Below are 20,841 nucleotides of genomic sequence, written 5' to 3' on the forward strand. Positions count from 1 at the left end.
AATAAAGTAAGGTGACCAGATTTCTGAGACAAAATCCAGGGACATTTTCGGCTCAGAAGCGTAAATACCTCCAAAAAAGGTCATGCTTTTATCTTTGTAAAAGAGCTGCACTGGGGCACAAGCCCCCCAGAGGGGTCCATGGGCATGCTCCTTTGTAAGAACATTTAGTCTATTTTAACGTTTAAATGCATCAATCTGGTGCACTTTGGAGAGAAATTCAGAGGTAAGACTTGATTATTCTTATCTATGGATGGAAATACTGTATTTGTGCTGTAGCTTGAACTATTTTGCACTTCAGAATTTTAACCATGCACACACAGGTTGAATAGTTTTTTCTTCATATTTTTGCATTAATGTCACTAGGAAATATTTCACAGAGAGTAATGGTGTGCAGAGATTCATGCAGAATGCAAATATGATAACATTTCATGTAAGTTCAATGTTAATTTCCTTGCAAACCTGGCACTAATATCATTGGAAAGCTTAGATTCTGGTTGAGGTGGTTGTACCAGACTCATGGGCGTAAATCTGTTCTAACAGTAGGGGGGGACAATAAACATAAAATTTCTGAAGAGCAATTTTTGAAGGGGACACAAATAATACAGCCAACTATACTCGTAGAGGACATGTGTACACAGAGGAAAGCCTTAATACTATCATTAGTGTAGCATGGAGACTGTACCATTATCCTTCTTTTCAGTGTTTCTCTTGATTCAATGAAAAAGCTGACTAAATTGACCAAAATATTCTTCTTTAAAACCATGTATTTATGTTTAAGTTGTTTACAATCAAGCCACAAAAATACCTTAAAACATAATGACTTATTTTCAAAAAGTGTCCCCATATAAAAGAAATACAATATTTTTGTACACTTGTTAAATTAGCTGATCATAATGTAAATTAGTGAGCCACTAGTAAAGCTCATCTGCTAACCCTGATGGCCACACACCTCCAAAAATATGAACTAAGCTCAACACACTTACCTGAGACTCTACACCTGACTGTCCCTGGTCTACCTGAGACTCTACACCTGACTGTCCCTGGTCTCCCTGAGACTCTACACCTGACTGTCCCTGGTCTACCTGAGACTCTACACCTGACTGTCCCTGGTCTACCTGAGACTCTACACCTGACTGTCCCTGGTCTACCTGAGACTCTACACCTGACTGTCCCTGGTCTCCCTGAGTCTCTACACCTGACTGTCCCTAGTCTCCCTGTTCCTCAGTTCTTTCTGTCTCCTTTACCTGTGACATAGTGACGTTATTATTTCCATAAGCACCCATTCTTATAAAGATGTTACCAAATTGTCTTGATATGAGGACTTATTGTACTTACTTAGCGTTTTGGTGTACTGAAAAAGGATCTCATGCCTGTTTTTAATTTCTCTGTCATTTTAACAACAACACAAATCTTTGACGTCAGATGTCTAAATATGAGTTAGGTTCATAGGTTCACCACGTGGTCATATTATAAATCTAAAATGATCTTGCATCCTCCACATACATATTAGGTTTCGTCTGGGACAGAGGATATATATTTAACTGATCAGCCACTTCATGTTGAGCAAAACACAACTGTAGATCTTCAATATTAACCCTAATATCAGTTTACACACATAACGTTAGGCTTATCGCCGTGGTAATAAGCTATAAGCTAGGTAACGTTACATTATATTACACTAACATAGCAAACTTTTTTGTCATGACTAATTCATTAATTACTCAGCATCATTTCTATTTGAGAAAAGAACAACTTCATCTGATGTTTAATGTGAAAAAAATAGCCTTGAACCGCCTACTTACTACATACCTGTCACTAGCGCAGATCCTACAGCATGCAGTGGACCAAACCACTGTGAGGCAAGGGAGGGGGGGACTCAAAATGTTTCTAAACTTAAAAAGCTTTTTTTGGGGGTTGTATTGTTTTACTGCTTACACAGATATTTTAAGTATAGATAAGTATGTTATTTACAATACACAGCATTGTTTTAATGATATTTCTAGGGGGGGACAACCCTTAGATGGGGGGGGGTCCTGACCCCCCTGACCCCCCTGGGATTTACGCCTTTGGCCAGACTCACGCCTTTGGCTGAGTCAGAGGGAGAGCAGTAGTGCGGTTGTGAAGAAGTTGGTAATTTCATGGCGCAGATTAACACTTTTGCATGCATTGTATCCATGTCACATTCTCATTAGGGGCTGAGCCCCCCTAAAAGTCTGATCCTAGAATCACCCCTGCTGCTACTTCATACTTGTACTCCACTACACCTCAGAGGGAAATGTTGTAATGTTTACATTTCACTACATTTATCTGACAGCTTTTGCTTTATTGCTTCACGCTGGGCTTGTTTCTGCAACAGCTCATTGAGTATCGGCTACAATTAAAACTATTGAGGAAATATTTTCCTTTGGTCCAGTATTAAACAAGATCGCAGTCGGCAAGGGCGAAACAATGTAAGTTAATGGACGTCAATTGTCCAGCTTGTATTTACGTTCATAAAAGTGCTCGTTTTGCCGGTGACAGGCTCAGATTAATATTCCAAGTGTCTGACAACATTATGGAAAGGATTTCTAAGGAGTTTGGTCTTTCTGTTAGAGTAAGATCCTTTTTTTAAAGATAAAAAGTCCGCAAAATTGCGTTCGCTAAACCCACCAGACTTCATGCAAATAAACAGTAATTTTAGCATCGTAAAATATGGACATTCTAGAACATATCTGAGCTCTGAGCAGCACTTGCTCTGGCTTGAGTTTGCGCGTGTAGGGTAAGTCAGCGCGATTATATGTTTGGTCAATGTTTTCTTTCTTTCATTCCAATTTCGGGTCTGTCAGTCACAGTGAAAACCGGGGACATTTCCGGGGACAGGTCACCAAAACCGGGGACTGTCCCCGGAAACCGGGGACGTCTGGTCACCCTATAATAAAGCTGAGTGTGTTAGCATGAGGGCTGTCTTGCCAAATAGCTGAAAACAATGGAATGAGTTAGTAGAACAGCACACAGGAACATCAAAGTGGGAGCACATGTCCTCCACTGTTATGGGACACTTGCACTTTCAATAGCTTTATTTAACAGCTGAAAATTGTCCTAAAACTACTCAGTTTGGGAGGCTACAGGACAGCCCAATGTAGAAGTAAGAGAGTGTACAACAGAGCAGGAAGAAGGAGTGGAGGAACTGGAAATGTGTGCCGTGTGAGTTGTTTAGTGCCCTCCCACTCTGTGATTAGCATGGGCGACTCCCTCTCTGTGTCTGTGGGTGTGCGCCGGCACCCAGTGAACCAGAGCCTAGAGACACGGAGCTGGACTCACAGCGCTTCTGTCCCCAGCAAGAAAAAAGACACAACTAAGCAGAAAGACAGGCAAAGAGGAAAACTTTGAGGAAACGTCTGAATTGTTGGTGAGATTGTAATTGAGAATGCTGTCTTTGTTCTTTTTCATCTATTCTTTAACTGTTATTTTTCATTTAAAGACTCATAGTCTGGCATTACCAGACCTATCTAGCGCTGCAGTATGGTCTGGCTACACCACCTATCTATTTTGGGATGGTGGGGGGAGACGCTCTGGCTTGTTTGTATTTCTTTAAACCAATCACAACTGCCCTAGGCGCTGCTAAGCTCTGACAGCAGAGATAGTGAGAGGGGAGGAACATCGCACCGGATGTCAGGCTTTATCCCAGCAATTCGTTGAGCCAGACTAGAAGACTCGAGGACATGCCCTTTCTCTGAACCTTGAATTGTCCAAGGAGAAGTATGTGTCTAGCTTAGTTAATAAGTTAATTAATGTGGGAAGACAGAGAAGAGGAGCGCTTCTTTTTGATGGTTGTTATAAAAAGTCTAACAAGGTGGTCTTTGGTGCAGGGGTGATCCAACACCATACAGTAAGAACACCAGTGAAACCAGTGAAAACCAAGGCACTCTTGTTGCATAAAAAGTTTAGAAGCCTTTATTGATGCAGCTTATGCATAGCAAAATGTGTGTGTTGTAGCACACAGGCCTTCTTAAGGGTGACTACTTCCACATCAATAAAAGCTTTTTAGCTTTTTCTTCAACAAGAGTGCCTTGGTTTTTTATGCTTTTGTGACGCAATAAGTTAGTTAATGTTTGCCTCTGAATGTTTCTGTGTCTGTGTATTACAGGCTTCTGGGACTCTGCCCTGTGTAGCCAGCGTCGCACTTCCCCCCGTCCCTGTCGCCCTCTGAGCCGTACCCTCAGCCCCCAGCGAACTAACAGGAACAGGAAGGCCGAGGGCTCAGAGCAGAGACACCCCGGGGCTCACTACGACAGTGCGCCTCCGACTCTGCGGTCCAGCGCTCTTCCAGCTTCCTTCCATCAGGAGAGAAGACATTCCAGGGGTCGTCTGTGCTTCGTTAACCCCCTGTTCCTCCAGACTCATCACCACCACCACCGCTGTGAGGACCATCCGCCATCTCATAGCAGCCTAGAGAATGCCGGGAAATCGTCTGTGACGCCGTTAAATAGCAGCCAAGGTAGCGAGCAGCACGCAGACAAGATCAAACTGAACGGCAAATCACGGCCCCCTCCCCCTCGCCCTCCTCCCCCCCGCTCAATGCCGCGCCGGCGCCCTGCCCCACCTCCGCCTGGACCTCCAGCCGCTACCACCAGACCCAAGAGCATGCCAGAGGCCGCTGCTGTGTCTACAAGGCAACAACAACAGTTCCCCAGCAGGCGCCCAGCACCCGCTCGACCACCAATGGGTGCCAAACATAGCAGCCCTTCCAAAACTGCCAGCTCACCAATCCCTGTGCCTTCGAACCCACCACCTCCAAGGCCTAAGAAGCCTGATCTTGAAGCTCACCGTTGCCACATCGCCCTGGATGATGAGACCATCGCCAAGGCTCTGTCCCGGGCCAAGCTTCCACCATGCCAGCCTCCGCTTGCTGTCCCCGCTGAAGCACTACTGGAGAATAACGCTGGGAGTCCGTCCACCCCCAAGGAGAGGGGACGCCAGCGGCTCAGTGACATGAGCATGTCTACTTCGTCCTCTGACTCATTGGAATATTCACAGTCTCCTGGATTCTCCCTGGGCCTGGCCCCTAGCCCGTCCCGACACCTTAATCATCAGGACACAGTGGAGGACAGCAGCGAAGATGATGAGGATGGGGAAGAAGATGAGGATGAAGACTACGGCGTAGGTTTGGAGACGGACCTAGAAATGCGCCTTCGTCCATCCTTAAAAGCGCGAAGGCGAAGGGTCGGCGTGAGCCTCGGCGGCGGCGCTTTCATCCTCCCCAGGGCCCTGAAGGGACGCTTCCGCAAGATGAGCGGCATGCTCAGCTCCTTCATGACCCCGGAGAGACGGGCGGTGAAAAGGATCGCTGAGCTGTCCAGGGACAAAAGCTCATATTTTGGCTCCCTGGTGCAGGACTACATCAGCTTTGTTCAGGAGAACCGAGGCTGTCACACGTCAGGGATTGATTTTCTGCAGACTCTCAGGCAGTTTATGACGCAGATGAAGGCGTACCTGCGCCAGAGCTCCGAACTGGACCCACCTTTAGAGTCACTCATACCTGAGGACCAGATCGGTAAGTGAGCCAAGAAGCTTGCGAATCTTTAAAACCATGAAGTTGAATGCACTTTTAAGATTTGTTGTTTGCATGGTGGGATCGCGTGCATGCGTGGTTACGTGTGGGATTTTTTTGTCATATCCAATGTCTGACAGCATTCACTTCTCTAAATGGTATACTTCCAGCATAATTTGAGAAGTAAAGCCTCTTTAGTGTCACTTGAGAAATGGATTTCAAAATGACTTCATTCATTGACAATGTTCATTGAGGGCCCAGGCTTGTCATTGTCTCTTGAATCAGACGTACCAGTTTAAGTTTTCCATATTAGCCTTCCTCATTACTGGTGTTGAGTTACAGAAATGCCAGTGTGCTGTGCTGTGAGTTATTCTTGGCTTCTGTTAGTTGGCATGAGTTCACAGTGCAGTTGAATCTCATTTTAAAAGGCAGAAATTCAATTTAATTGGACTGCTTGGTATTAAACCACAGTTCGGTGCCTACCAAAATGTGTCCGTACCACTGAGAGCTGGCAGGGAATGTTTGATCAGATACGTAATTACGTAGTCTATCTGGCTATTTTAATGACTCATAATGCCTGTATGGCTGTTGGCATTTTAGAACTTTGGCTTACATGAAAAAAAGGGTTTGTAGAAAAACATGGTATCTAAAAAAAAAAATAATTATTGTTTTGTTATTAGTTCTGAAACTCAGGTAACTTATTGGCAGAAATATCACAAGCAATTCTAATGATCCCTATTTATATTCATTGGATAGTATCACAATTGTTTATATGCTCCATTAAGGTCATAATGGTTGTAAAAATAAAGTTTGCAGACATTAGCAGCTCTATCAAAGGGACGTTTTATTCCAGTCAGATTATTGTGGACTTGAGTGTTTGCATGAATATGTGAGTATGTCTTTGCACTCGTCTCCCGTCCCTTGTTCATTGTAAACAACAACAGCAAAGCCTTGTTCAGAGACAGAGAAGTGATCCATTCTGGTTGTGCTAACAGACCACAGATATGCACATAAAGCGTCTCACGCTCACAAATGTTCCCTTTGGAGAGGGGAACTGTGAAGAAATGTAAACGTGGTTTTTATACAGCGCTGGTGGAAGTAAACATAATGTTTAATAGATTTAGCTGAGCAGGAATTCTGAGCTATGTTGATTTTTAGATGGTGAGAGGTGTGTCCTTCTTCCCTGGAAAACAAAACAGAACTACCATGAGACAGTGTGGCTGACATCATGCAACAATCCCACAGAATATGTGTGGTGACGTTATGGCTGAAGGTCTGACATCTTTGGAAAGAAATGTTGAACTTTTGTAGTAAAATGGGAGCTAGGAGTCCAAACTTTATGTATTTGTAGAAACTATGACAACTAACAGTTTGCACATGAGGTCAAGAGGTAGAATGGTTAACAATTGGATGTTGGTAGAGGGAGGGTTTACAACTGGCAAAACACACCCTAACTTATTGCCGCCACTGGATAAGAACAAACGCAGAGAGGAAAAGGAAATGGCGTTTCTGGGATGTAAATCACAAAACATCACATATTTAAAGATTGCTTTCGTGGACATTACTTTAAGGTTTTCTCTTTTGTTTTTAGTGTATGTGCTTGCTGGTGTGTACTGTATGTTGTTGTCGGTGTGGATATGCTGTTTATCACAGACTCTCCTATAGATTATTGCTTTTGAGGGAAGCGTTTGACCAGGCTGTAGTCTAGATAAAGCCCAATAACAAACATTGCTCAATAGGAAATGAGCCTTTCTGGAGGGAATCAGGAAGTTCACAGTCAGAATGTGTGTGTGTGTGTGTGTGTGTGTGTGTGTGTGTGTGTGTGTGTGTGTGTGTGTGTGTGTGTGTGTGTGTGTGTGTGTGTGTGTGTGTGTGTCTCTGTCTGTCTGGCTGTCTGTCTGTGTGCTCATGTGCCTACGTGTAAGTAAGAAATGAAATACTGTAAGTAAGTAAAGTGTATATTATAAAGCACTTTTTACACATAAAATACAAAGTGCTTTACATAAACATGCAAGATGATTCATATTAAAACACAAAGTAATACATACAAAATAAAGTGCTGACAGGTCAATCAAAAGTCTGCTTTAAGAGCAGACTGTAAGGGTGGGGCCAGAGCATTCCACTGTGTGGGTGCTTCATACTCAAAAGATCAATCCACATGGGTCTTAAGCAGGGTGCGGGGAATGGTCAATAGATTTAAGTTGGACATACTCCAGAGTGTCCAACTGTGTGCCCTTAACAATCTCTGTAGCTCTCCTTGTGTACTCCTTGTGTAAGGATCTGTCGGATTCATCCAGCTTCGGAGAACACCTCAGGCCTTCCTTGTTCTTGATTTCAGATTTATTAGTCTTAGCAGTGTGCAATATGGAACTGCCAAACTCTTACCTCAGACGATGCACAACACTGCTCTCTTAGACACAGCGCTGTAGTGAAAGTGCAACACATTCCCCCTGTGCTCCTCTGACTCACCATAAAGTCAGACATATTTCCACAAAGTCAGTATTCTTGTATGTGCTTGCTCGCTTGTTTAACGCTGCTAAACATGTATTGGGTTCTTCTGTGTAGCTCATTGCATAAGCACCGCCTGGAGGCTGGGGATGCCTGTGCATGAATAGATGTGTCAGTGCTGCCAGTGAACAATAAGACACAATTGTGTGAATGCAACATGCTGTACATATTTGAGGTAGGCAGGGAATTATTTGAAGCCTATGTACGTAGGTTCGGGGTACAGATGGAGCCATTGTCGAGGTCCAAGTGCAACCTTTTACAGCATGTTAGCTGAATGAATGGTGGACTTATGGATAGGGTTCCAAGTTGGATTTGTCGAGGTCAAACTTACGGCTGAGACTCTAACAAATCTGTGTCTCTGATCACATGCTAAACATTCAGGTGGCCCATTAGCTAAATAGCAAATATGTAATCTGGTAAGACCTCTTTGAATGTCAGACATTGAGGTTAATTATTTATTACTTTTGTTGCTTACTTGTTGAAAGCCAGGAGTCAGAAACGATTGCGATTTGATTCGTTGCATTTTAATGAAATACTCTACCATTCAGGGGAACATATGCAGAATAAATGCACACAGGAAACTCTCAGTGACTGCTACTGTTGGTCCTATGCAGGTTTGGTGTCTTTTTTCCGTTTGCTCAATAATTACTTGGACCTATTTGAATCAAACTAAACTATATACTGTATGCAAATCCTTTTCAAGAATTTAGAGACACAGACAGGGTAGGGGAGTCCAAAAATATTAATAGATGGACTGACACATTGTTTGTTGTTGGGGTTTTCATTGACAATTGACGTTGGGTTTGTTGACAGTAAGAAAAATATCAAAGAAAGCCTGCCTCATGTTTTAACAGGCACATGATCACTTTACTGTTATGCTCTGTAAAGCTGCAAAGATTTATCGATCAATCAATTAGTTGTCAACTATTATATTAATCAGCAACTATTTTGATAATTGATGAATCAGTCTGAGTAATTTTTTCTGAAAAAAAAGTAAAACTCTGATTCCAGCTTCTTAAAAGTAAATATTTTCAAGCTTCTTCTCTCCTCTGTGACAGTAAACTGAATATCTTTGAGTTGTGGACAAAACAAGACATTTGAGGATGTCATCTTGGGCTTTGGAAACTGAGCAACATTTTTTTTTTAACCATTTTCAAACATTTCATAGACCAAACAACTAATCTATTAATCGAGAAAACAATCGACAGATCAATCGACAATGAAAATAATCGTTAGTTGCAGCCCTAATGCTCTGTAACTGCATTTGCAGTGGAATAAAAAGGACATGTTTAGGATTATTAAGTGTATTAAAGTGTACTTATTACACCTTGACCCCAGCAAATTCCAGTAGGGTACATGATTGGCTGATGGGATTTAAGTTCTCCTGAGTTTAATCTGGTCTGGGATGGGCTGTCAGCTGAATTTGTAAAACTATTGAATGTCATTTATTATGTGATAACATTTCTAGATTCCCAAACTTTTTCATCTGATAGAATTTGTGCTTTAAGATGACCAAAATAGTCATATATTCTGTCATTGTGTTACTTAAGGATGGATTAATAGTTAAATTTATTATTCCCCTTTTTTGACCCATGGGGGTCCCCGCACCACACTTTGAAAACCACTGCTCTAGAGATGACCGAACAGAGTGCTTTGACTTGAAGTGTTAACACTTATAGTAGCTGAAAGAAGAGTTTCAGTTTTGTGTGATGTGTCCTGTCGGTTGGTCTTACACAGTAGGCAATAATGCCCTTATCCTCTCCTACAGACCAGGTGCTAGAGAAGGCCATGCACAAGTGTGTCCTGAAGCCTCTGAAGAGTGTGATCGAGGTGGCTTTACATGACTTCCAGGTAAGAGATACGTTGAAGCTTGTTATCCTGCAAGGTTACTGGTTGGATGTCTCTGCCAGCGGTGGAAGAAGTATTCAGATCCTTTACTTAAAGCAACACCAAAGATTCTTTTGTACCTTAAAATAATGTTTCCAAAATCGTTTCAGTGGTTCATCAACTCGTAACAGGGTGAATGGCACTTCTGCATTCGCTTTGCGGCTCTCTGTCGGCTATAACCGCACTATGCAAGTTTGCCAGATCGGGTAGCGGATTTGTAGTGTAGGGGGGACCAAAGACGAAAAGTGCTTTGGTGTTGCTTTAAGTAAAAGTACTAATACCACACTGTAAAAATACTCTGTTACAAGTCAAAGTCCTGCATTGAAAATGTTACTTAAGTAAAAGTATGCAAGTATCATAAAAATGTAGGGAACAGGAAAATGTACTTAAAGTATTAAAAGTAAAAGTACTCAATGCTTAATTTGTAAAGTAACTAGTAACTAAAGCTGTCAGATGAATGTAGTGGCGTAAAACGTACAATATTTCTCTCTGAAATGTAGCGGAGTAGAAGTAGAAAGTGGCATGAAAAGATTAGACTCAAGAAAAGTCCAAGTACCTCAAATTTGTACTTAAGTACAGTACTTGAGTAAATGTACTTAGTTACATTCCACCTCTGTTCTCTGCCAAAGTATTTCACACTATCATAAGAAAAGGGAATGTTCTTAGCTAGATTAAGGATCATTTTAATCTAAACATAGGCATTGTGCACTTTGGAAAAAAGTTGATTTACGCCATCTCCCAATCTTAATTTCTTAAGGGTGAACAGACTCCTTACACATATTCTTATTTTTCAACAATATTAGAGCTGCAAAGATTAATCGGTTAGTTGTCAACTATTAAATTAATGGCCAAATATTTTTTAAATCCAATCATCGGTTTCAGTCGTAACTTTCTCTGATTCCAGCTTCTTAAATGTGAATATTTCTCTAGTTTCTTGACTCCTCTGTGACAGTAAACTGAATATATTTGTGTTGTGGACAAAACAAGACATTTGAGGACGTCATCTTAGGCTTTGGAAACACTGATCAACCATTTTAACCATTTTCTGACATTTTATAAACCAAACAACTAATCCATTAATCGAGAAAATAGACAGATGAATCGACAATGAAAATAATCATCAGTTGCAGCCCTAAATATTTGAATTTAAACACAAGGAATCGCATCCCTAGAAGAGGAGACAATACACATTAAAGATAAAGACATAATATGATGGTCTGTTATGATCTGGTCGACTGGGTAAATTAACCTTACCGTTAGTCTCGCTTTGCCAGACCTTCCTCCACAGCGCTGCGGAGGAAGGTCTGGCTAGTCCACACAGCATTCCGTGATGGGAGAAAAACATGCTCTGGTTTATTGGCTTTTCTTTAAATCCCGGACACAATAACAGTTCCTTTGCAATTCCTTCCCAATAGTCTTGGGAAGGAACTTGTTTTGGTGGAACGTGTACGTTCAAAGTTGTTTAGAATGCCAACACAAAGAAAGCGGAAGGAAACGGACATCCGGCTGAAAAGAGGGACATCCGGTAGAACGAGAGCAATCCCGGGAGTGGAACGTCGTCGATATAGACTATGATCTGGTCGACTGGTAAATTAACCTTAGCATTAACTCTGTGTGTTGTTGTCTGCAGGTGAGCAGCGGAGCTCTGCAGCAGCTGAGAGAGAACCTGGCCCTGGCTAAGACCAAGAGGCCCCAGGAGTTAGGGGTGGATGGAGCTGTGCCTCCTGACCCCATGGCTATAGAGAAGATCCGCCACAAGTTCCTAAACATGAGGAAGATGTACTCCCCTGAGAAAAAGGTGTCGTTGCTGCTGCGTGTGTGTAAACTCATCTACACCATCATGCAGGATAACTCAGGTATGGAGAAGTGTTGGATGGAAGTCTTTTGTTTACCCTGCATATGACAGGAAGCCTAAATCTTATATAGCTTATATATAAGCTAGGGTGTAATTTTCACTGGGGGACGGGGGATTATTGTTATTATTTCATTTTTAAGTCTCTGTGATCGGCCCCTATTTTAAGCAATAAAGATATTAGACATCTTTTTCTTATACATAGTTTGATAGCCTACTATTCTTTTTGGCATAATTTATCATTATGGTCAACTTAATGATTTGCTAGATTTTGTATCATAATAGTCCCTAAATGTATGTAGACATGCAGGAAAACATTTTTTTTGCAGACAACTCCCAGACCCCCACCCCCACTTCTCAAACCAAAGTTACACCATGTATATAAGTAAGGTAGTTTGATTTTGAAGTCTAGTTTTTTCTTTTGGAATATAAGACATTTTGTATAACACATTCTTCAGTCTTAGTTCATGATTGTGACCTGTGTTACCACCACACCCACTGCTCTCTGTCTGCTTCCTACCAGGGAGGATGTATGGTGCAGATGACTTCCTGCCCATGTTGACTTATGTGGTGGCTCAGTGTGACATGCCTCAGCTGGACACAGACATCCAGTACATGATGGAGCTGCTGGACCCATCTCTGCTGCAAGGAGAGGGTAGGTCCTGTTCGTTGGCTCCTAGTCTTGCATTGCCAGACCTATTTCCACAGCGCTGTGGAGTAAGGTCTGGCCCCTCCACAGATACACTCCTCGATAAGAGAAAAAACGGTCAGGGGTCGTTTGCATTTAAATCAATCACAATTGGTGCGGAGACTTTTTTTTACAGTGACTGTAAAAAAAAACACATTTGCACCCTGCAAAGGAAAACGCCACATACAATATTAAATGAAGTTAACTGTTCACACAATACAGTAACGTAACTATTTAAATTAACTGGATACATGATGGTTAAACATAATTTGGTCTTACCAGTGTATCGCCGTGTGTATTTTGTCCATAATCGGTCCCAAAATGTCCCAGTTAGAGAGTAAATGGCGTAAACATATTCTTTGTAAATCTTTACAATCATTCCCCCGAAAGAACCAAGCAGGCCTGCCTTGTTGCACGATCCAGTTTTTTTTCTTCAAAACTTTAAATTTTTAGCGTTTAACATTAGCTTGCTAGACCTGAGGTTCCGGATGATGGTCCTCGAAGTGTCTGGAGTTTAAAACGGCAACACAAAGAAAGCGGACGGTGAGGGACATCCGGTGGAACCTCTGGCGGCGCCGGAACTATCCAGTTAATAAACGGTTGTCGATCCAAAGTAGTTCGCTCTGTATCAGTCTTCCATGGCCTTCTTGGTAAATAACATACTTGAAAAGAAAACACACGGTATACAGTGAGAACAATATCACATAATTTGGCCTTTACCCCTCCTAACTGTGCATCAAGTACAGATATGGGCATCTTTAGCTTAGCTTAGCATACAGAGACTTTAGCAGGGGGAATCAGCTAGCCTGACTTTCTATAAAGTTCACAAATAAGACTAATAAAAGCTCTCTAAGTTGTATCTTGTTTATAACCTGTACGTTAAAAGTGTCAAAATGTCAATTTGTGATTTTAAGGTGAAATACCTGATGTACCTCTATTATTTAGCTAGCTATTATTTGATTGTGCGACATAGAATAGTGTAGAGTGCTGAAATAGTTTCACCACATAAAACCACAAATTGTTATTTTTTACAAACACACAAGATGTAAGTTAGTGAGCTTTAGAGGTGTTGGAAGGTGTGTTTTTGAACTTTGAACCAAGCCAGGCTAGCTGTTTCCAGTGTCTTTGCTAGGCTATGCTAACCACAAGCTAACTGCAGCTCCGTACTTTACACACATCCACATTGATCTTCTAATCTCCCTCTCAGAAAGACAGCGAATATGTGTATTTCCCAACATGTTGAACTATTCCCCCTAAAACCTACAGTTAGGCCTAACCTTAATAAGGAAATGGGACAAAGGGGAAACCCAGACACTCTTCTTGTACCTGTTTAGTTAATGTGAAACTGGAGGGGATAGACTCATTGTAAATACTGGAACAGAAGGCACACCTCCAGTTGAATTGTTGGAAATGGTTCATATCAGTAGCAATCAAGGGGCGGGGGTCACTTATTAGAAGTCTTTACCATTAGAGTAATTTTTTTCCAACAGTTGTTGTAGTGATCAACACTGGGTTATGTAAATTATTGGCTCAAGGTTATGGTGCAAATGACCCTAGGGAGAAATTACTACGAACCATCCCTATAAGTATTTGGCATTTTCCCTTAAGAAAATGCTATATTTTTCAAAAAATAAAAAATAAATTTGGACTATTATTATTACCATATCTGCTTGGGTGCTGTGCCTAAGCCTTATAATGGTAGGGAAAACCCTGACTGAGCATTAAAATTCCTATTTCATCAATTGCAATAGTAATTTGAAGAAATTAATTTTATTCTTGCTAGCCCAGTTTTAGCTTTTCCACTGGCTATGTGATCGTTTTGAGGCTTGCTTTTGAAGCAAAGCTACAAGTGGCACTTACAGCATAACAGCCCATTGAGTCATAAAGTCAACTCAGTAATGTCAGTTGCACAGCAATTTCTATTTAAAGTTGGCTAACATTGACCCCTATAAGCTGTTGGTCATATCAGACTAAGCAAAACCCCTGTATTGAGTGTATTGAATTGAGCACATTCTCTTGCTTCTTAATTTCACTTTTCATTTGTAAGAGGAAGAATGTTATTTCTTCTTTTGTAAGTTACTTGCTCTCAGGATTTACTGAGCACGTACAGGTCAGTACGACACACAAACTACTGTGTGACTCACAAGACATGATGATTACTACTGCAGTGTTATGGTCAGCACCATCCACATCCACTGTAAGATATTTCTACTATCACATGCTGCTGAAAGAAATGCAAGATGCAAGATTTTTTTTTATTTCTGGAAGTCATTTTCACCTGTTTTCAAGCATTCAGGAAGGTTCCGTGAGAGAAGCCTAGACATAGGAAGTAATGTACTTTTGACATTGGTAGGAAATTCCAGTCAGTGTTTGATTTGAATGGGCTGGAGCAGGTTCAAAAGAAAACGGAGGCTGACCCCTCCCAGAATTAAATATTTTCCTATCAGCGTGTCTGGCACGTACAGTTAGCTCATTGTGGATTGCTCAAATGTATGAAGTGTGTATCCTAGAGCTTCAGTTAATAATAAAAAAAAGCTGATTCTTGTTGTGATTTATTTCTATTACAAAGCAAGGAATCTTAGAAAGAAGGACATTGGTACCAAGCCGGTAACATTCTACATGTATTTGATTGTAATAGAGCATCTTTGTTAACACTAATTATTATATTCAGGAGGGCTAATGTTAGCCAGCTATCTCTATGTTTCCTATTATTGTCAGGAGGTGTGTAACGTGAATGGTGTAGGTGGAGAAAGCTAGCAGTTTAGCTCAAACAGTCGACAGACAACTGAATGGAGATTCTAATCTACGCTGACCATCGACCATACAATGCCAGGTCTCCACGGCGCTATGTTTACTTATCATACATGAGCAGTAGTATATATAGCATAATCTGCACCAACCCGTTTGTAAAGTCTCTCTTGATGTGTGTCGGTCCAAGGAGACAAGACTCTAGCCACATTGCCTGCACTCTAGTACAGGGGTCTTCAACGTTTATTAAGCCAAGGAACCCTTACCTGAAAGAGAGACATAGCAGGGACCCCTTACTCGCCTACATATATTGTATAAAATTAAGTTGCACATTAAACTGGGCCTACAATAACGTGTAAGGGCGGGGCGACCTCTAGCTCACCCAGTAAGAGCGTGCGCCCCATGTAGTGCGCTGAAGCACAGAAGGGAGGGAACAGGATGAGGAGGAGGGAGGAGCAAGCTAGTCTTCGTTTTGTTTGAAAATACTTTGAACGTCAACAAGAAGTAACATCACCCAACATCGCTTAGAGCATCTTTAAAATAAGAATTGTTGGCATGTTTTTATAAATCATATTTTAATGTTAAACATACATGTGGCACAGTGAATCCTTTGGATGAACTGTATCTGTGGGTGGCTACCTTGGTGCCTACCTTACCTGTAGGCCTATCATTATTGTTTCTGTCTAGGTCTTATTTTTTATAGTGGGATTGCAATGCCCGCCCCATTACCATAAATAGAACTGGCACCAAAAGTCTGACACCAACGCAAATTTGATGATGTTTGTGACGTTTCTTCTTCTTTCAAAGATTCCTTTTTACAAAGAAGGAAGTGTTCACTTCTTGATAAATACATGAGTAATGTCAGCTGCTTTAATTTCTGGATAAGTAGCTCTGTTTCTGTTTCTTTTTCTTCATCCATCCTCAAACATCTCTCCCTGCATTCTACCCCCCCAGGGGGCTACTACCTGACCAGCGCATACGGAGCCATGGCCCTCATCAGGAACTTCCAGGAGGAGCAGGCGGCCCGGGTCCTGAGCTCTGAGGCCAGGAACACTCTGCACCAGTGGCACCGAAGGCGCACCGCCCAGCGCACAGCGCCGACTGTGGACGACTTTCAGGTATCACGCCTGACCTGAACCGACCTTGAACATCCAGGCAGTGAGTCTAAGTGCTACCAATTCCAAATAAATCTCAACTTTACGTCCAGCATTGGAAAGATGCATGAAAGGTGCTGTGTTCCCGCCCTGCCTCGTCAGAGAAAAGGACTACATCTACAGTTTCTATTAACATCACAGCATGTTTTGGTAGAAAGCACCCTCTAGTGGAACATTTAAACACTGCATGCCATTTCTTGGTGGTTATAACTCAGTGATGTTGACAGGTATTCAATGTAGTGAGTCACCTGGACGTTTGAGTGGGTCCTGGGGAAATTGAATGGGTCCCAGTCCTTAAATTTTTCCTCAATCCTCTAAGAACTTGCCCGAAATAGAAAACTAAGCCGTCCTGAAATGAATGTCGAGCATCCCACATTTCAAATATTGTTTAAAGACACCTCGACCTCTAAAGGTTGGAGGGACTGCAAGGGGAGAGCGTGCGTGAGCGTGCGTGAGCGTGCGTGAGCGTGCGTGCGTGCGTGCGGCATTATAATTACATGACATTGCCTTGGCTTCTATCTCTGCTCTGTGTTGAATTGAACCCTATTCATTAACAAAGGAAACTGTATTAACCAGATTCTTTTGAACCTCACTGGATTGAGCAGGAATGTTATGTAAGAGCTGAATGAGACAAAGACACTGAATGTGTGCTGTAAAACTAAAGGAATACAAGACTTCATTCAGTATCAACCTCTGAACCTCTAAACATTTGGGAAACATGCCATCCTCACATGTTTGATAGTGTTTTCTCATCCAGTGAGGAAGTCTAACCAATCGTTTGCCTGTATTTGTTGGAAAAGAAGATATCTTGGGGTAACAGGGCTCCAGACTAACTTTTTGCCTTGGTTGCACTGGTGCGCCTAACTTTTTTATTTAGGTGCACCAACACAAAATTTAGGTGCACCCAAATTTTTCGTTGCGTCGCCGTTAATGCTAAATGGCGATACACAATATATAGCTCTGTATTCTTTTACAAAGTGGGCTAAATGTTCAGTTTTAAGTCAAAGCCACTTTTCACAAGCTCTTTTATTAAAACAGATTGTGATTCAAATAAAATGCAAAGACATGGTTTCCTTTATCAGTTTGAAAATATACAGCTGCAACGCATGTAAATGAAAGTGATCTGAAATAAATAGCCTATGATATCTAAAAAAGAAATATATATGTATATATATCTGAGAAAGCTCGTTCACTTGTTTTCAACAACAATAACAGACTGATTAAAAGAGAGAGATGACGCCCGGGTTCTACTCCGACCTGCGTCCCTTTGCTGCATGTCATTCCCCCCTCTCTCTCCCCTTTCATGTCTTCAGCTGTCCTATCAAAATAAAGGCCAAAATCTTAAAAAAAAACAGACAGACAGAAAGACATAGGGAGAGAGGGGGAGAGAGGGGGAGTGCGATGGACTGAAGCGTATGACTCATTATGAATGGGTCCAGCACGGGTCGAATGCACTTTGTCGGGTCAGGCATTACACACGTCTTGTATAGGCTATGAAATGTCTGTATCGTCACTGCGCTGCATTTTTATGAACTATGATATTCTGGCCATGGGTCACATCTCTCGCCCAGGTCCAGCAGGCTCCGTCTCACACGCTATTACTCAACAAATTGAAGTTAGTTCCATTCAATAACTTCTAATGTTTTTTTCGCCGTGGCGGCCGCAATAACAGAGAGTTACCAGCGGAAACACTGGTACCAATACAGATTTCCCTCTCATACTTAACAATATATAGCTGTGTTAATAACAATTAAAACTGTAGACAAATGTCAGCATGTGGACTGGCAGCGCTGTGTCTCTCCATGTTGCAGGTGAGCCATGTGTGAGTGAATGGGGGGGGGGGGGGGGGCTGCGTGGAAGAGAGATCCAAACACAGGCACGGCTTTACAGAAGGAATGGGTAACGCAACATTAAACAATGACCAAATTGGTCGCACTCTAGAGCCCTGGGTAATCTATAATACTGTTGCAGTTTCAACCTTCCTTCCTCTCTGTGGGCTGACTTTCTTCACTTTCTTCTGTCATTAACGTAATTTTCTTTGCGTGTGTGTGTGTGTGTGTGTGTGTGTCATTGTAATTGCATGACATTGCCTTGGCTTATCTCTGCCCTGTGTTGAATTGAACCCTGTTCATTAACAAAGGAAATTTCTTTTCACCTTTTGGGGACCTTTTAAGTGATTGTGTGTGTAAGTTGTCAAGGAGGTATTTTTTCTTTCTTTTGTTTATTTCTATGATTTAACACAGACTGGTTGATCAAATGTAGCATTATCAGGGGAAAAATAGGGTGCGTGTGGACGCATGGATAGTGAGTTTACAGTGTCCTTTCAGATTTTAAAGCGCCGGAGACGCAGGACGCGTACTTAGCAACATCACTGATAACTGCATGTTTTCTTTCTGCCTGCATGCTCGATTCATCAGCAGTAATGCCTCTTTCATTCATGGTGGACATTTCAGTCTGTGCTGCCAAATGTTAACACAGGGCTTTTTGTTTGTCTATGTAGAACTATCTCCGCGTAGCCCTGCAGGAAGTGGACACAGGCTGCACGGCCAAAACCCTGATCGTCCACCCTTACACAACCACAGAGGAGGTCTGCTCACTCTGCGCTTACAAGTTCAAGATCCCAGACCCCGACACCTACGCACTGTTTCTGGTCACTGGGGACACCCGGCAGCAGCTCGCCCCAGACACGCACCCTCAACGAATCAAAGCTGAGCTCCACAGCCGGCCCCGTGCACAGATCTTCCACTTTGTCTTCAGGAAGGTACCTAACCTTAACCTCTGTATCCCTGCCCTCATGAACAATGGAAACTGCCTTCAAGTTGACTAGAGCAGGCAAATGTGACAGCTTGCTGCACTTGATCCTAAACAACAGTTATGTTTCGTGGTAATCTGTTGGTGCTTGTTTCATAGAAAACATTTGACACTGTCTGAACGAAAACAAAAAACCAAGCTGTATATTGATGCAGATATAAAGTGTCTTTGATCAAACATGATGCCATGCAAATGATAAGGTGATTTATTTTTTATGAGGAACCATTACGTGGTAGAATGGACTTTGGAAAGTGCTGGTGTTTTACTCAAACACCTCAAAGACTGTGGCTCTGATTTAAGTCAAAAAGCCAAACGGGCCGGCTATATAACACAACAATGTATGCAGAGCGGATGCTTCAACACTACACTTTCAAAATAATCAATAAAACTTTCTACACCAGGCATGAGAGCAGCGCGCAAGTGTTGCGTATGCGTCACGTAAATATATTTTTACATGAAGTGTGTGCAGCTCTTTTATACAAAATTACCTACAAAGCTACCGATATAATGACTGTCAATAAGCATATTGGCAGTTTTGGTTTTGAGAATTCTTTATTTTTATTTATTGTTCCTGTCATCTGCATCCTTTGAGAATAGCTGACAATAGATTGATGTTTCACAGCGCTCTATGCCGGGTCCAAAAACTGGAGAAACAACAACAGTCATGACCCAGTGTCTCCTGGGTGTAGCCAGTTAAAAGCAATATTGTTATTATATTAGACGGCGCATAAGCTCCGTGAACAATCCGCATACTTGTGCAATGTAGCCAACACATAAAGAGTGGTAAGTTGTAAGTTTAGTTCAAGTTATCAACAATTCAACCATTTAGAGACCATTTGGCCCTTGTCTGGGTTTTTTTTAGGTGGTATGCTGAGCGGAAATTGTCAGATATTGTATACAGGCTGGTTTTGCAGTATTTGTATTAAGTTTTATATGGAAGTGAAAAGTTCTTCAGATGGTTGGACATGTGTACCATCCTTAAAGTGCTCATATTATGCTCATTTTCAGGTTCATAATTATATTTATAGGTTGTACCAGAATAGGTTTACATGGTTTAATACAAAAAAAAAACACCATATTTTTGTTGTACTGCACATTTCTGCAGCTCCTCTTTTCACCCTGTGTGTTGAGCTGTCTGTTTTAGCTACCGAGTGAGTAGGGTTGGGTACCTTTCGCATCTGAACCAATATTGTTACCAGTACCGGTGCCTGGTGTTCGGTTTCGGTATTCAACGGTACTATTTTCGGTACCTTACTCTTACTGAAACTGTAACGCCTGGTTAGCCTGACAAGCCAGACCCACATCAAGATGTTGGGTCTGGGAACTGACCATTGGCAGGGCTCAATCCGAGGGGCGGGATAAACGGTTGTCTTTCAAATTCCCTCTGCACGCAATAGGATAGCGCTACAACCAAGCAGAGCAACGCTAGTTGATAGATTGAACTTTTGCCGTATCCCTTAGGCAAAACTCCGAACACATCTTCCTTTTTTAAGAATGACTTCAGTGCTTAACTCCAAGTCTTCCAGAGTCGCGGCCAAAGCCGATTCGAAAGACCGCTGTTCGCCAGCAGCAGCAGCCATCTTCTTTGTTTTCAGTTAGCAGGGAATTCACACGGAACCATCGCAACTCTGCCGTCCTTATGTTAAACCCGCCCACCGACTCT

General features: G+C 42.0%; 1 protein-coding gene across 2 annotated transcripts in view; it reads left to right on the top strand.

Moving 5' to 3' along the window:
* Positions 1–20,254, top strand: part of LOC144527101 (ras and Rab interactor 2-like) — a 54,335-nt gene extending 34,081 nt beyond the window's left edge. The window contains exons 8-13 of one of the 2 annotated variants that reach the window (XM_078264986.1): positions 4,127–5,533; positions 9,807–9,889; positions 11,556–11,781; positions 12,301–12,432; positions 16,168–16,331; positions 18,868–20,254. In XM_078264986.1, the coding sequence (XP_078121112.1) occupies positions 4,127–5,533; positions 9,807–9,889; positions 11,556–11,781; positions 12,301–12,432; positions 16,168–16,331; positions 18,868–19,194 (2,339 nt within the window). In that variant the 3' untranslated portion in view covers positions 19,195–20,254. Of the gene's footprint in view, positions 1–4,126; positions 5,534–9,806; positions 9,890–11,555; positions 11,782–12,300; positions 12,433–16,167; positions 16,372–18,867 lie in introns of both variants that reach the window. The other variant, XM_078264994.1, reaches the window with a different exon arrangement.
* Positions 20,255–20,841: the final 587 nt, after the last annotated feature.

Source organism: Sander vitreus, chromosome 2 (genome assembly GCF_031162955.1).
Source record: "Sander vitreus isolate 19-12246 chromosome 2, sanVit1, whole genome shotgun sequence".
NCBI lineage: Eukaryota > Metazoa > Chordata > Actinopteri > Perciformes > Percidae > Sander > Sander vitreus.